General features: G+C 50.3%; 1 protein-coding gene across 1 annotated transcript; it reads left to right on the forward strand.

Annotated features, from left to right (window-relative positions):
* Positions 1-972: 972 nt before the first annotated feature.
* MIND_00908300 (uncharacterized protein) lies at positions 973-2,612 on the forward strand (the record flags this gene model as incomplete). The annotated part of the gene is made up of 2 exons (XM_037365723.1): positions 973-1,188; positions 1,239-2,612. 2 exons carry the CDS (start codon positions 973-975, stop codon positions 2,610-2,612), a joined length of 1,590 nt encoding a protein of 529 aa, XP_037217135.1.
* Positions 2,613-17,162: the final 14,550 nt, after the last annotated feature.

Consider the following 17,162-nt stretch of genomic DNA (forward strand, 5'->3'; position numbering starts at 1 on the left):
GAAACACACGCCATCGCCACGAAGAGTCCTTATGGTGTGTATGCAGGATGAAGACGAGCGGGAATGGGGCGGAAGGAATATGAGAAGATTTGGGAGGAGACGCCAAATTGCCCGCCATACATGTTTGAATTCCAGTCTCGACTAGGATGAGCAACGATGACTTTTCGCAGTAGATTGGCCAGCGGTGGAGTTGTTTGGGAAGTGACATTGAGATGGAGGAGTTGGTTACGACGGGGGGGATGGCTTCAGATGTAATGTGTGAATGCAGGAGGCTGCGTCGATGATTAGAGACGACAAAGAAAAATAGGACCAGCTCACAGCCTGTTTTATCGTCCCTTTTGCCTTGAGCTCCGATAGACTTCAATACTAACATTACGCGGCATCTAGCGTTGAGAACGCGGGTGATGTAGTAGTCACTCCAACAAGAGCATGTCTAGTTTCGCAGAACTCGCAGATGGGTCATGACGAAGAGGGCCCGGGAGCAGTTAAGAAACTAAGGGGTTCATATAGGCGGTATCGAGAGAGAAAGCAAGAAAACGCACTGCAGTAGCCCGACCCTGAACAATCGCTTTGCCTCGTCGTGTTGTAGGGTGCTGCCTTGCAAGACAGCAACAGCAGCCACAGTCACCGGGAGTGCGTCAGAACAACAGCAGGCCCGGAATCTTGAAAAGGCGGGTCTGCTGAGAGTCAGCAAGTTGGAGGTGAGGTAGGAGCGGCTGCGGACACATTTGCAGTTCTGCTTCCGCCACTTTGTTTATATCGCGGAGGCTGCGACCAATGAGAAAGCAAAGGGGAAAGGAATGCAGTTGACATACGACTATTTCGCTCCCATGTGTACGTCCGGCGGGCGAGCAGAGGAAGAGAAGAGGTCGATGAAGTGTGGAGCGCCATGGTGGTGCAAAAGAAGGAGGAAACAGCGTGAGATGATCGACAGTCGCCTCCCAATGACAAGCTTCTTTCTGACTGCCATTCATGCATATCGTGCTGGAGACTGCTGAGCTTCTTGGCCTCATCTGCTCCGAACTAGCTGCCGCCAATGCTCACGAAAGCTTAGCCACACTGGCTCGGACTTCCCCAGCATTCACTGAAAGCGCACTGGACGCCTTGTGGCTTTCGCAGGACACCATCTTCAATCTCATTAGACTCTTGCCGGACGATTTATGGGCTTTGGATACAGAGAAGCGCGTGGTATATGCCCATCTTCCCACCAAAGTCGTGTTAGCAGACCCATATTTCAGGTCTTCATTCGCGCCACCAACGAAACCGACTTCGCTCTATTCCTCCAATATACCAAACGCGTGCGCCATCTAACGTGCAGTGTGTTTTATATGGGTCGTGGACTCCCCAGTGGAGCTCAATGGGTTAACATGCGGATGGTATTCGACAGCCTCTTTGACCGTTTCCGCCACACCGTCATTTTCCCCAATATCAGGAGGCTTGGCTGGGTAGTGCGAAATACCGAACACTACAACCCGTGGCTGTCTCTTTTCCTCGGTCCATTCCTCCATTCCATTGATGTCGCATATGCGGGAATTGGAAGCGATGCTCTCTTGTCCCTCATCCGCCAGTCGACGAGCGTTCAATCCTTGACACACTGTCGACTGTCCGGCGCCCCGGTGTCTCTTCCCGCAATGCAGCATGTCTCTGCACTCCTTCAAAGGCTCACCGCTGTTAAGGAGCTTGTGATCTCTAATCTCGACGTGCCTGCGACGCAAACACTTGGTCAACTAAAACACCTAAAGACCCTCGACATTTTTCTTCCAGTTCCTGCTGATGCACCGCTGGGGTCTATCGTAGCGCACAGCCTCCCATTCTCGTCGCTCGAATCACTTACGACCACTGTTGACAATTCATGCGGCGGAGATCTCCAGCAACTGCACGATTTCTTCCAGTTGTGGGAAGCTGGGAGTGTCCCCTTGCGAACTCTCCAAACGACTGTCATAGATGAGATACCCAGTGCGGGGCTTCTCAAGGACATATTTTGCCTCCTTGCTGATGGTTGCGCGCCAAACACTCTGCAGACTATGATCTTCGTTCTTCAAGCAAACGACCGAGTTATTCGAGCATCCACGACATCTCCACACATTGGCGTCGCTTTACGACCCCTCCTCCGCATGGCCAGCCTTTCCAACGTTAACATCGAGCTGCCATTCGGAATACACGTTGATGATAGCTTCCTCGGAGATGCCGCCCAGTCCTGGCCACACCTGAAACGTCTAACCCTCGCGCGCTCGCAAGCCGACCCAGATGACACTGTAACTGGGCCCATCCCTCCCTCAGTCCCCCCTCCGCGGAGTCCCAGGCCACGCGCGACTCTACTTGGCCTTGCTGCACTTGCGCAACACTGTTTACAGCTCGAATATCTCTCGCTGTCCGTCGACACGACCATTCCGGCTCCAGAATCATGGCCAGACATTCTCGGGCTGGGATCGACAGCGCCCACCGCCGGCAGCAAGCCATGGCCCGAGCGCAACACATGCCCGCTGACCTGCTTCAATACGCGCGACTCGCCGGTCACGAACCCCCCTTGCGGTGGGCTGGTTTCTCGGTGTTACGTTCCCCAGTCTCCAGGAAATCAAGACACCGCATATGATGCCCTCCGAGATATTTGAAAGCGAGCTTGTGGCCACAGACGACGACGAACAAGCGCGGCTGCGGGCGGTGCATATGGACTACGGACATCGATGTCAGGAGGCGATGCAAGTGCTCTTGCTGGTGGATGAGATAGTAAGGCTGGGCATTGATAGCTATGGACGGCTTATGGCGGAGCTAGCAAAATGCCAGCAGCAGATGGGAATCACGGAGTAATTTCTGGCTACGAAGTCTGTCTAGAGAGAAGTGGCTACTATGTATACATACGTGTAGGTTAAGGTTCGACTCTAATTCAGTTGCAAGTAAGTAACACATCAAGCTGGAATGAGTGAGAGTCGACACTCGATAATTGATCACGTTATTGCTTAGGCTTCTGGCCCATTCACCTTCACATTCCTTGCCTGCATTGCCTGAGATGGCGGTTCCGAGTTATGGGGGACATACTGTAAAAAAAGTATTTAATACATGTTTTAAACTGGATACAACTTTTTGAAGGTACAACTTGCCTTCTTTAGAGTTTTTAGATACAACTTTGCTAATTAAATACAACTTTTCACCCTGTGTACATGTACAAGTCAACCTCAAAGACAGCTTTTCTGGGGACATGTTTTACTCTGGTTGGTGACAAGTTTATACTTGATGTAAGGGCAACCCCGGAGGCCTGAGATCAAGGTCCTAGCAGGGGAGGATCCAAAGCGTGAACATTGGTAAGCAAATACAAATGAAGCTGACCTAGCAGGGGAGGATGCAAAGAGAAGAAACTCTAAGGGTCCGCCTGCTAGGTAGCTGACTATATACTGCTTGTCCGTAGCTGCCGCTGTCGGGCACAGAAGGCTTGGGCGGCGTCGCAGGCGAGGTCCCAGGGCGACCGTCGGGAGGGCGTTGACGGATCGGTGATTGGTCGGGCGAGATGGAGGGCCGGACCGGAGACGGAACCGGAGTCGGACCGGAATCGGAGGCGTCTCCGAGGGGCCGAAAGGGAGGTTCCCCTGACATCACCCCCCCCTTTGAATGCAGCGTCCCGACGCATAGACCGGAACGGAATCGAGTCGAAGGTCGCAGAGGCGATGTGTCGTGGCTTGCCAGGGTACTTACAATAGAACTCCGCAATTTTCTCCGGGGCGAAGACGCGGTCGAAGCGGACCCACTGGTCGTGCGACGCGTCGTAGCCTTTCCATCTGACGAAGTAATTCAGCCGTTTATACCTCACCCTTGCGTCCAAGATTTCCTCTACTTCCCACTCCGGGACTCCGTCCTCGAGGTCCGGAGGGGGCTGGTCGTAGCCGGGGCGTCCGTCGAAGGGGTCGTCCTGGGCGAGCTCGAGCTTGACGACGGGGAAGACCGGGTGGAGCTTCGAGTAGCGGAGGGAGGTCGAGCTTGTAGGCACCTTTGCTGATCTCCGCGACTATCTTGAACGGTCCGAGGCGGCGATGGGAGAACTTTTCCGAGGGGCGAGTCGTCCTGATGTCAGAGGCATCCAGCCAAACACGGTCGCCAACCTTAAACTCCGGAGATGGAGTCCGTCTCCGGTCGTAGTAGCGCTTGTACTCCTCTTTGGCCTTAGTGAGCGGCCTTGGCTTCAGCAACACCGGTGGCGATCCGGTCACGGAACTCGTTCACTGACTCCATGGCGGAACGGACTCCGGGTTGAAGCCCATGCGCGGGAGCCGTCCCGTGTCCGTCATGAAGGGGACCTGCTGCGTGGAGGAGTGAACATGGTTGTTGTAGGCGAACTCCGCGGCCGGAATCAGCTCATCCCAGTCGTCCTGCTGGTAGTTGGTGAAGATCCGCAGGTATTGCTCCAACTCCTGGTTGACGCGCTCTGTCTGACCGTCCGTCTGTGGATGATACGCGGTGGACGTGGCTGGCTTGATGCCGATTAGACGCCAAAGTTCTCGGGTGAAGTCCGCGATGAACTGCGAGCCGCGGTCGGAGACGTACTTCTCCGGAGTCCCATGGTGCCGCCAGACATTCCGGTAGTAGAGGCGGGCTGCCCCTACTGCATCGACCGTCGTATGACGCTCTGAGAAGTGGGCGCGCTTTCCGAGGGTGTCAACGACGACCATGATCGCGTCGTACCCATGGGCTTCGGGAAGCTCTACGATGAAGTCGACGGAGACGGTATGCCAGCGTCCGGGGCGTTTCCGTGGGGTGCAGTTCTCCGTGGGGCAGTCTCCGGAGTGCCTTGGTGCGACAGCACAAGTCACAGGTCGCAACATACCGGCCGATATGGCGAGACATCTGAGGCCACCAGTAGTTCCGGGAGACCAACTCCAGGGTCTTGAAACGACCTGCGTGTCCGGCGACTCGGGTGTCATGGCAGAGCTCGATGATGCGTCTCCGGAGGTCCTTGTCCTTTGGTACGACGATCTTTCCTCGGAAATGGAGAAGACCGCCGGAGACGGCCCACTCGTCAGAACGTGAGGAGCGGGGGCCTCGAGCTTGACCTTGAACCTTAAGAAGTTGCCGGGCCGCTAGTGCGACGGGCTCCTCCAGGTCAGGCTCACCGGAGAGGGCATCACGGATGTCGCGGAGGAGTTCAGAGCCGGGACCGGAAACGGAAACGCCCTCGAGTGCGCGGGACGTGGAAGAGTTCAGGCCGCAGAAGGACGACATCGGAGTTGTCGGAATCGACTCCGTGGTCGGGTCTCCGGGAGAGGGCGTCAGGCCGACCCATATCGCGGCCAGGCTTGTGGTGCAGCGTGAAGTCGAACCGGGAGAGGTACAGAGACCACCGGGCCTGTCTCCGGTTGAGGTGCTGCGTCTTCCTGAAGTACTCCAAATTCTTATGGTCAGTCCAAATCTCGACAGGGTGCGCGGCGCCCTCGAGGAAGTGTCTATACTCCTCGAGTGCGCGGATGATCGCGAGCATCTCCTTGTCGTGGATTTCGTAGTTGCGCTGGACATCATTTAAGCTTTTGGAATAGAATGCTACAGGGTGCCACTTCCCGTCCGGGGCGGATTGTGAAAGAACCGCCCCCGTCGCATAATCAGAGCTGTCCGCCTCGAGTCGGAAAGGCCGTGCATCGTCCGGAATCGCCAGGACCGGTTCCGAGGTGACCGCGTCCTTGATCGCTTGGAATGCGGAGGCCTCCGCGTCGCCCCAAGTCCATTGCTGGTCCTTCTTGGTGAGCACGAAAAGAGGGCGCGCAAGGGTTGAGAAGTCCCGAATGAACCTGCGGTAGAAGTTAGCGAACCCAAGGAACTGCTGAATGTCCTTCTTGTTTTCCGGAGTCGGCCAAGCGGAGACGCCTGCGACCTTGACGGGGTCCATTTCGACGTGGTTGTGGGAGATGATGACTCCGAGATACTCGATTGACGATTTTTCAAAGTCGCACTTCTCCGCTCGAAGGTACAACTTGTGCTCCCGGAGTCGCCGTAAGACCTCCTGGACAATCTGCCGGTGTTTCCGGAGGTCGGAATGGGCGATCAGGATGTCGTCAAGGTAGATCATGACGTCTCCGGAGAGGATGAGATCCTGGAAAATGTCATTCATCATCGTTTGGAATGTCGCGGGAGAGTTTGTCAGGCCGAAATACATCACCAAGGGCTCGAACAGGCCTCGGTTAGTCCGGAAAGCCGCTTTCCACTCGTCACCTTCCTTGATCCGGACGTTGTTGAAGCCCCAACGGACGTCGAGTTTGGTGAAGTAACGAGCACCTTTGAGCCGGTTGATGAGGTCGTTGATCAGCGGAAGGGGGTACCGGTTTTTGACAGTCATCGCGTTGAGAGCACGGTAGTCCTGGACGAAGCGGAGTCCTCCGTCCTTCTTCTTGACGAAGAAGACCGGAGACGCCATCGGAGACTTGGAGGGGCGAATCCGGCCCGTCGAAAGCCCTTCCTCGATGAACGCGTCGAGCTCGCGTTGCTCGAGGGGCGAGATGGGGTACACCTTGCAGTTGGTGGGCTTAGCGTCGGGGACAAGCTCAATGGCGTGGTCCCAGGCTCTCCGCTCCGGTAGCGTGTCGAAGGACTCCTTGTTGAAGACGTCCTGGAACTCCTTAGCCCAGTCCGGGATCTCGGAGGGCGGTGGGGCGGAGTTCTTGGCGAAGGCTTCGGCCAGACGCTGTGAGACGGTGCTACCTGCGCGTATCTCCTCTGAGGGACGGAACGAGGTGTAGAAGATGCGGTCACCATCTTCGAGCTGGTCATCTTCGTCATCCGAGTCCGAGTCCGGCGTCAGATCAGGCAGGTCGGAATCGAGACCGGAATCGGAATCGTCTCCGTCCTCAGGGCCAGAGAGGTCCATAGTGCAAACCGAGGGGAACGGGCCGGAGCGGAGACGCTTCTGAAGCGACTGGAGTCGCCGCAGCTCGGTCCGTTCGACGCGCTCTTCCTCACAGCAGGTCGAGCAATTGCGGGGGCACCGTGTCATCTTGACCTCCTTGGTTTCCCAATTGATCTCTGGGTTATGTTTCCGCAACCAGGAATACCCCAGGATGAGGTCTTGCTTGCCAAGATGGGTGACGGCCAGTTGAACTTGTTCGGCATGGCCCTTGTAGCGCAGGACCAAGTCCGCGATCTGTTTGATGGAGCCAGCGTCATTGGGGGTGCCATCGACATTGAAAACCGGAATCGGCTGATCGAGGGTGCGGACTGGAATGCCATTCCGAGCAACATAGTTCGTGTCAATGAAGTCGGAGGTGGCACCACAGTCGACAAGCCCAGAGAGCGAGAGCTTTAACGCACTCATAGTTCGTGTCAATGAAGCGCACCAGTGGGAGCTTAGTATGCATATGGAATACAAGGAGCTCACAGCGCGTCACGCTCAGTGGGAGTGTTGAAATGCGGAGCGTACCGCGTTATTCGCCGGTTACTGCCCAGACCGTAGCCCCTGTGTAGGTATATAAGCGTCATATAGTCTCCTAATAAACCTGTTCTCTTCCCGCCATCTGCTTCTCCTCGAGTGGCCCGTCCCGAGCGAGTTCCCCCGAGCCGTCCTGTTCCAACATAAACAGACCCAGACCTGTACCTGTGCTCTATCATACAAGTGGTAAGCAGTGAACAGGAAGGGGAAATTCACAACAATATAGTGTTAATACTATTTGAGCCAGGCTAGCCCTAAACTAACAAAGCTAATATTTTGGGAGTATTTCACCTTTTGTGAGTCAACTATTATAAATTTTGAATAGGTTTGAACTGAACACTTACTCAATCAATGAAGCTCTACTACTATATGCAATATGGAGTCATTTGGTTGACTTTGGATTTTGAAGTCAATTCAATAAACCTTGACTTGTAGTGAAAGTCTATGGTTTTGTAATCAACCATATCAGGGTTGAAATCAAGTTTGTAGAATTTGGAAATACCTTTCTGACCATATCCAACTTTTGATGAACAGCCTAGAAACCATCAAGTAATTGGGTTAACAATCTAATAGTCAAAATATATTTTGTAATAAAGTCTGTGGTTTTGTATACAATGAACTTTATGTTGAATACCAGTTTATAGGCCAATTGAACACCTTCCTGCTCATATATAACATGTTAGGAACAGATAAGAACTCATTAAGATATGACCCTACCACTGTTTTGAAAACTCAGGGTTGGGTCAGTAATTTGCATTTTCTGACTCAACCATTGACCTTGAAGCATAGGTCTAAACTGAATAGTAACATGTATTAAGGGTCCCTACAATCTGGTAACATTTATTAGAAAGTTTGTGTAAAGTCATTACAAAGTTGTTATCCCATTCATGCTAATTATGTATTTAAATATGTAGCTGGAGACTGAACTTGTAGGGTCTACCCGGAGATCAGACCCTTGGGGTTGACTTGAGGGTTAACTTGAGGGTTGACCCTCAAGTCACTGATATACATACAATATCTCTTACAATTTCTCCAATGTATATACTGACAGTTTTAATCACAATTTCTGGCATGAATAAATTTGAGATTTCAACAATGATTTCATTGTACTGTAAATCTACAGTTTCAGCAGTGGAGAAATGTAAATAGAAACAAAGAGAATCTATGTGCATTTCTCCACTGCTGATTTCCTTTGTATCATCTGTGCTGAAACTGTCAGTGAAATCCTTTGTTTCACTGTCAGTTTCGCCACATTTGATGTGCGTGATATCATGACCAAATATATGTGCACAGATATCAACCATTTCAGGCATAGTTTCAGTCCCATAGATAGTTTTCATCTCAGACTGCCTAAAACTAGTATATATTTGACTAAAATCATTCTCAGTTTCAAAAATATATATTTTGGGCAAATCTCCATAGGTTGATTTGGTTCTAGATTCTACCAGAATCTAGCACAGTTTCTACTTCAAGGGATATTTTACCAAATCCGGTGTGAACCACATCGAACCCGCCATCATCACAGGCGACGTGCTCTAGGAGGTCGTCGGGGAAGAGGTTGACAATGTTGACGATGTCGGATTGAGTGTACCAAAGCGCGTCCAGTGCGGAGTCTGTGAAGATACGGCAGGTTCGTGCAAGACTCGCTAGCCCATGTTTGTCTGGCTGGGTGTTCGATAGGCGCAGCTCGGCAAAAATAAGGTCAATGAGCTCGCGCAACTGCAAGGCGACATGCATCGTCGGAGTCAAGTTGGAGAGGCGTTTTGGAGGCGTTGCTGCTCGTATGGGATCAGATCTCACGGCAATTCGACCCTGCAGGGTCCAAAAAGATATGCACGTGCGCTCTGAATCGATAACGATGAGCTAAAATGGTGAATTCGCGCGTTGATGGACTCTACTGGATCTGAGAGTAGAAAGTCAGCGGAGATGCGGAGAAGTGGGGAAGATAGCGACATGAATGATCAAAAGCCATGTATCAATGGAAAGGTATCATATTATGGAAAGATAACGCGGATGCCAGTGAATGTCTACAATGTTTCTCGGTAGCTGAAAGCATTATTTGTCGCAAGTTCATACGATGGTAGTCCATAGGAACGAGGTGGTTGACGATGTAAGTCTTGCATGGTATCGAGGCGGCGAGGCCTGAAGCAGGCAGACACAGTGACAACATGCTGAGATTCATCTAGCTGCAGAGTCGTGGATCTCCCCGATGACAATTTGCCAGCAGTGGCGAGGCTTCACGGGAAGTTTTGGCGATTCCGGGTCTAAGGGAAGGAGGATATGTGCTCGTAACGAACACAATCACTGTGAAGTTTCCGGTTAATAAAAGCCCAAGAAAAACTATTGTAGACACGCACCCTGGGCCCAAGAGGCGCTTGGTTCTGTCCAAGTTCTGTCCAGCACCCGTTTCTAAGTGTCCACATGGCTCCCACCGATGCAAGGATTGGGAGAATCCTCCGTAGAACTGAGCGGGACTGAGGAAGGGTTAGACGGAGAAAGGAGTAGAAACTTCGACATTTGACCTTGAAACTCAAGGCCGGGTTCTTAAAGACTGCAGGGCTCGCGAATGCCTCATGTGCTATCAGGGATGTGGTCCTCTGTGGGCTGAGTTCGACGGAGGGAGGAGACTGCAGATGTATCTCATTGAAAAGAACGCAAAAAGGGGCTGTAAGAGACACTCACTCTCTCTCATGACACTCTGTCCGCTTGCGCGAGCGACAGCATCCACACAGAAGCATCCAATGTCCTCGCTCGCTTGTTTGTCATTGCTCTCGTTTTGCTTCTTGCTCTTGTGCGAAACTTGAATGCGGTACAGTCGGTGTTGGATGGGCGAAGTGTTGACTCGGAATAGGGGGACTCATTACTCGGGGCAGGCCGCAGGCGAGAAGCTTGGGGATGGTTTTGGGCGGTGACAAGCCGTGTCTGTAGATCATAAAGCACGTGCACTCGATCAACGTCAAAGCATTTTTGCGATTACACTCATGTCCGAGCCTCTTGCTCCCGAGCTCATAGAGCACATCCTCAGCTCTATCTCCGACACGAAAACGCTGCAAGCATGCAGCACGGCCGCGGCAATCTTTCGTGGACCGTCGCAGCGCCGGCTCTGGCGCCATCTCCGAGTGGACAACTACAGCGGCTCGTTTAATCGCTCTGTCGACGTCGTCATCGCCAATTTGGACGCGTCCCCGCACCTGGCGGGCTATGTTACCTCTTTGGACCTCTTCTTGATCCAATTATGGGACGACGAAGCGCGTCGCAGCTGAAGCAGCTTCCCAATGTCAGAAGCGCAAGCATATCGACCACGGCTTCCGATCAGTCGCAGGCCTGGACCGATAGCCCGCTCATGACGACAATAGCTGGCTTTGTACAGGACGGAGTTGCACGGACAACATTGCAGCAGCTCGAGCTTTGCGGCTTTAAGCGTGTTCCGCGCTCGTTCCTCGGGCCACTCATGACCGTGTTGCCGACCCTTTCGCTGCTTTGGCTCACAATTGAAGAAGAAGAAGAGACATCGCCCGTTGCGGCAACATCCCGAGCCGTGGACCGCCTCAAACTGGGTGTCTTCGACATCAGCAACCCCACAATGTACAAATTTATCCTTCCCTACACCCAAGCACTGCGTGTTCTGGTCTTTACTGCATCAGGCTTCGACTCCACGAGCTGGAACCCCGATTTGGAGCCCATACAGTCCCGGGTGTACGATTTATGTGTGGCTGTCAGCGGGACTTTGGAGTATCTGTCCATTAAAATTCCCGGTATGTCTTAGCTTTTACCCCCGCTGGTCAGGGCTGATCGATACCGAAAAGCGGACGAAAAACTTTTCGCACTCTCCGACTTCCGCATCCCGATTTTGCGCCAGCTGCGATATCTCCAAATTGCCTTCGAGAACCCGAGTCGCGGGCCGGGCGCTGTGTCCGCCGTCGGAAGTAACGGACATCCTATCGGCCCTGCTCGCCGATGAAAACGCGCCGTTGCTGTCGCGGATCTGTCTTCGCGCCGACATGTCCGTCGAATTCGCGCCTCCCAGTCACGTGCAGGGCAAGCTGCCATACCCCGATTACGCGTCGACCACGATCGACACGCTCCTCGCCCGCGTTCCTCTCCTCGCCCGGCCACGCCCGCACCAGCTGTTGTGTTCCGCGCTTCTACACCGCCGTCGTCCAGGAAGCCAACTCCAAGCGGACAGTAAAGTACACAAGGGGTGTCGAGGACCCCGTGCATGCCCAGATCCTCGCGACCTATGCGGAGGCAGTGCAGACCGCGCTTCCCAAGGCAACGGCGGCAGGCTTCTGGGTGGTCGACTACCATCTGGGCGAGGAGTGGAAGGAAAAGGAGGTCGAGTTCTTCTAGTGCGCCCGCGTTCTTGTCCGTTATTTCTTGGTGTAGCATTGTACTTTCTTGACTCAATCTTGTAGCAGGTAGCACCACCTCTTGTGTATAGTAACTATCTAGCAAATGTTTTGACGAAGACGCATGTCACACTCGCCGCTTGCTCTTTCTTCGACCACGACCATCAAAGACCTCCCCCCCTCATCCTCATGCATTTCCGCCCGGACGGCCTGCCACAACCGCAACCAAATGATTCGCGGCCGAGACAGAGAAGGATTAGAAGGCGTGGCTGAGTTCTCAGTTTCTCGGTGCTCGTTCTGTTTCTGACTTCTTACTAGCAAGAGGTTTCTTTAAACCATCTCGCGCAACGTTTTCGCCAAACATACCTTGCTGTAGTACGGCTCAGGTCGTCTCATCCCGGCTTAATAGAAGGCTTGGGGAGGCGATAGAGTGAACGGGGCTGGATTCGGGTGAGTTGTCAGTTTTTTCGTGCGGCAGGTGCTAATGCTCGTCAGACAGACACGGACACCCCCTCAAGCGGAGCCATCTTCTTTACCGTTATCCTGGCCTTGGGTACTATGTAAAGATAACCTTTAGCGATGGTCCGTGTCGACTTCAAATTTGAGTTTTACACCTAACTTCCGGCAGGTTACCTTCCCGGCCTCTGCCCTCTGAGAACGTCATTGCTTGTGCCACATCCGACTCCGAGCCAAGACACAATGCACTGGTCTGCACTGGTATCATGTCCGAACTCAGGAGTCAGCCTTCCGGCGGTCTTTCATCCACCAGTGCGTGTTTCTCTCCCGATCTTTGCATGTGCTCAAGCTCATTCAGTCTCTGACCGCAAACCGGGTGTAACTGAACATTACTATGGTGCTTGCCAGGAGCTGTCTCAAGAGCGTGAGCGCTTCCAATTGCTCTTTTTATACTTTTCTGATCAAGACATGCGTAGGGAGCGGTTAGCACAAGTATCGAAAATGGCTTTTCAGGGCCATGGTGCCTATTAATGTTTGGGCTTGCGAGGGTATGTGATCTCCGTTTACGTTCACAGACGCTCAGTCAAACTCAGTTTTTGCGTCTTCTTGCCTTCTATCGACTCTCGAGCTTTTGCAGCCGTCCGCGTTGTCGACGACGGCCATCGCTTTTCTGGGCAGCTTTTCTTATGATTGTCCTCATTGGCATTGCTATTATTATTCTCTCCAATCCTACCCATAAGTAGACATGCCGCTGGCGGTCGTCACGGTTTATAGTATTGCCCGTTGCATGCATTTTCAGGGTCCAATGCCCGTGAGACTTTGATCGATCCTTCTTCCCTGACCTCGATGCACGCCGCCCTCCAAGTACGAGAATTACTGGATCTCATTTGCGCCGAATTGCGCCTGTCCAGGACAGCGCCAAGCACGCTTGGGCTGGCGAGTCTTGCACGAACACCTATCCTGCCCACTTATCCCCTCTAGTTAGAGCCTCAGGGGGGGGGGGGGTGAAGCTCTAACTAGAGGGGATAATTCAAATCCGCTGTGTTTCCTTAAACTTGCTTCTGGATGTTAGTGGACAGGATGTTAGTAGACGGGAGGTCTTTGGGGGGAAGGGGGGAGGCCGGCTGGGGGGAGCGGGCTGGGGAGTGGGCTGGCCGGAGCATCAATGGATGATCACCGGATGACACGATGACAGCGAAGGTCATCATCGCTGTCTGCTGTCAAGTCCCGCCCTCTGCCCGCCCTCCCCCGCCCTCATCCCATCACTGCCATCAAAGTTGCTGATGGCTGTTGATCTTGGGGTCGCCCATGGTCCCGCCCACCGTCCCGATCTGATGGCGCATCAAAAAAACGAAAGTTGTGCAGAATGCTTTGCTGATACCAAATGTACAAACCGTTTATCAATAGCTTGAGTAGTTAAGGAGATATAAGCCTTTTGATCTAGTGATGGATGAGTCTGAAGTTAGTAGACATCTTTTATAAGGGATATTTGGAGGATTTTAGTATGGTATGAGTATGTAAAGCAATTTGGGTGTCAATACCAGTGTCAGGGGAGGTCATAGGTAGGTAATAATGATCCCAGCTGTAAGGATTCTCTCTAATAACTTATCCTGTCCACTAACTTCAAGTTATGTTAGTAAGGCTAACTATGTACAGTATGCACATGTAGGTCCTTGAACATATATGTAAGTCTCTATAGAAGGTGTTGGGACTGTCAGTAGAGGATATGAGATATAGTTGGCAAGAGGGGGGGCTTACAATCTATATTGAATATGCACTGACCTCCTTGGTATGGAAGTCAGTAGATATCTTCCACCACTTTGGTTGAGGAAATCACTGGTAGAGCCACTATAGGCTATAGAAGGTCTACTGGTATATTCTTTATGGCACTAAAGTCCTGGATTAATGATAGTTTAGTTGACTATGTCCACTAACTTCTGTGCACAGAAGTTAGTAGACATATTTTATAACTTTGGTTGAGGAAGCAGCTGAAAAGGCACAGGTGTGAGATATGTGGCCATAGAGGGTCTACTTGGAACACTTTTATCCTGAAGACATCTTAAATTCATTATAATATAGTTGAGCATGTCTACTAACTTCTGTGCCTGTGAAGTTAGTAGACATCTTCAGCCACTTTGGTTGAGAACACAGCTAGTGGAGGGATATATGACATGACAGGCTATAGAAGGTCCATTGGCATTTTGTTTATGCTACTGAAGTCCCAAATTGATGATAGTTTAGTTGACCATGTCCACTAACTTCCCTGTACAGAAGTTAGTAGACATCTTCCACCACTTTGGTTGAGAAAGCAGCAGGTGGAGAGGCATGTGACATGATAACTTATGGAAGGTCTACTGGCAGCATATCCCTTATACCACTGAAGTCCACATAATAATATAGCTAAGCATGTCTACTAACTTCTGTGTCAGGGAAGTTAGTAGACATCTTTCACCACTTTAGTTGAAAAAGCAGGCAGGGGGGAGACATGTGTCATGCAAGGCCATAGGAGGTCTACTAGAATGCCTTTTATCCCGCTGAAGTCCTGTATTTGTGATAGTGTAGTTGACCATGTCCACTAACTTCTCTGGCACAGAAGTTAGTGGACAGGGAGTTGGTGGATATCTTCCACCCCTTTAGTTGATAAAGCAGCTGGGCTGAGGGGAGAACATGTGTCATGTCATGTCTGGCAATGGAAAGCTCACTAGGATCTCTTCCATGCTATAAAGTTATAATAGTTACATTGTTGGAAGTTAGTGGACACCTTCAGTTTGTAAGGCCCCCCCCCTTGCGATCCAGGATGTCTACTAACTCCCCTAGAGAGGAGATTCGTAGATATCTTCCCTGTGTTGGTTGAGAAGGTAGCTAGGAGGATATACAGGCCATGGGAAGTCTACTGGTAGGTCTTTTATGCAGCTAAAGCCCTACATGCCATATCTACTAATGCATAGAAGTTAGTGGTCCTAATCCACTACTCTAGTCAAGGGGCATCTGGGGCAAAAATATGTGACATGTTAGGCTATGGAATATCTACTAGCATGTTTTGCATGCATCCTATAGCTGGCAGTAAACTAGGCCAGTAAACTTACTCCAGGGCCTTGCAGAATGCATGGTTACTACTGCTATAGGTTCATTACCAATTACCTGACCAAGTTGAATGACTTGGGAGGCCATTTTATTAGCTACTCAATAGTCTAAATGCATGTCACAGGTCTTTAATCTAACATAACAATCATGTATACCTAATGCTCTGAAGTTAGTAGACAAGAATTGAACACACTATAACTCAGAAACCGCTGCATCAATTCAAATGAATGAAGTATGTGATGAAATATCTCATCTAGCAATGTATTTATAGATGTTCCCCTGAGACCTCTTAGGGATATATGTAGCCAAATACTTAGAGATCATATATAACTATGCTATAACTTTAGGAGTATTCAATTAATTATGATGAATGACTCATAAGAGGACCCTACTGTTCAGTACTGTGGTTTGATATATATCTCCTTGACTTATCAGCTTGCATAAGTGGTTAAATATTAGGAGACTATCAATCAATATGTTATAAGGGAAGAAGGATTGGGTTTGCAAGCATAAATGAAGTCTTGGCAGAACTACTCTGTCAATTGCTTCAATTGTACCTGTTGTCTTCGACATCTCTCTTGTTCTAAAGCATTGAAATATAGAAAATATTGCTGCTCTACCATCAAAGAGCCATCTCTAAGCTTGCCTATAGTCCAAATGAACAGACCATATGCTGTAGGACTTCATTCTATATATTCCTATAAGTTTACAACAAGTTTCCATGGATGGGATGTGAGTAAACAGTCCATCAGTAGTTTGTGGGTCCCATCACAGGTAAATGATACTAATGGATCTCAGTGTAAAGTACATGGATGTGCCTCCTGAAGCAATCATCCTGAAGATATGACCCTGTATATGATACTAGACCATCAATACCCTTCACCTCTTTAACCTTCCCTATGATATTTTCATCTTTCCTGGTGCTGACAGACAGATTCTGATGGCAAATTTATTTTGAGCTCAGTTCTTGGCAGATCCTGATGGGTGCGGGGTCTATGGACTCAGGGCAGCTCCCTTAATGATTCCAATCTATGTCTGATATCTCAATTATATAGAGTGCAAGGCAAATACCTGTGCAACAGGGGCTACCATATCTGCTGTTCCTGATATGCTGGGACAGAAATCTCTAAAGTTTCTGGAAGCTACATACTCCCTGACACCGAATCTATAGGTATTTCCATACAATATAAAGTGTTGATAGCTTGGTGCATCCATCATATTTGGGTTAGATAACATAGATTATGATATTGTGAAAGATCCATGACAGTTGGGAGGCTGACCTGAGCGCCGAATATGTTCATTTCCAGTATATCTAACAGTCTGCAATAAAGTTTTGGTCAATATCTCAAATTTTTGACATGTCATTTTTGCAATTGAGACCAGGCTCAATTGCACTTAAGGACGAACCTGCCTTCGACCTGATATTCAGACACATTTCAGGACAACAACTATTTATTGTTTGGGATCCTAGTAGGTGCTCAGAAACACTTCTCTCATCTAATTTACTTCAGATACATTGCCTTGAAACCCAATTTTATGCTACATGTCTACTAACTTCTGCCAGAAATTAGCATGTATATCTATCATCCCTCTCAATTTGGGCCTATAAATCACAGGAAATGTCTTTCATATGTTACTACATGCATATACAGTACTTATATGCTCAGTCTATATAGTAGAATGGGTCTAATAAATTAGAGTCTACTAACTTTTAGGTAAGAAGTTAATAGACATATTTGCTATTTGTGTATATGATGGACCCTATCTTATATGTATAACATGCTCTCTTAAGACATTTATGCATATAGATATAGCCTGAATGGCAACTGAGGGCTGAATTTCTACTGTCTCAGTCATTATCTTCTCTAACTCAT

This window comes from Mycena indigotica (assembly GCF_014461135.1).
Source record: "Mycena indigotica strain 171206Taipei chromosome Unknown Mind.scaff0008, whole genome shotgun sequence".
Taxonomy (NCBI): Eukaryota; Fungi; Basidiomycota; class Agaricomycetes; order Agaricales; family Mycenaceae; genus Mycena; species Mycena indigotica.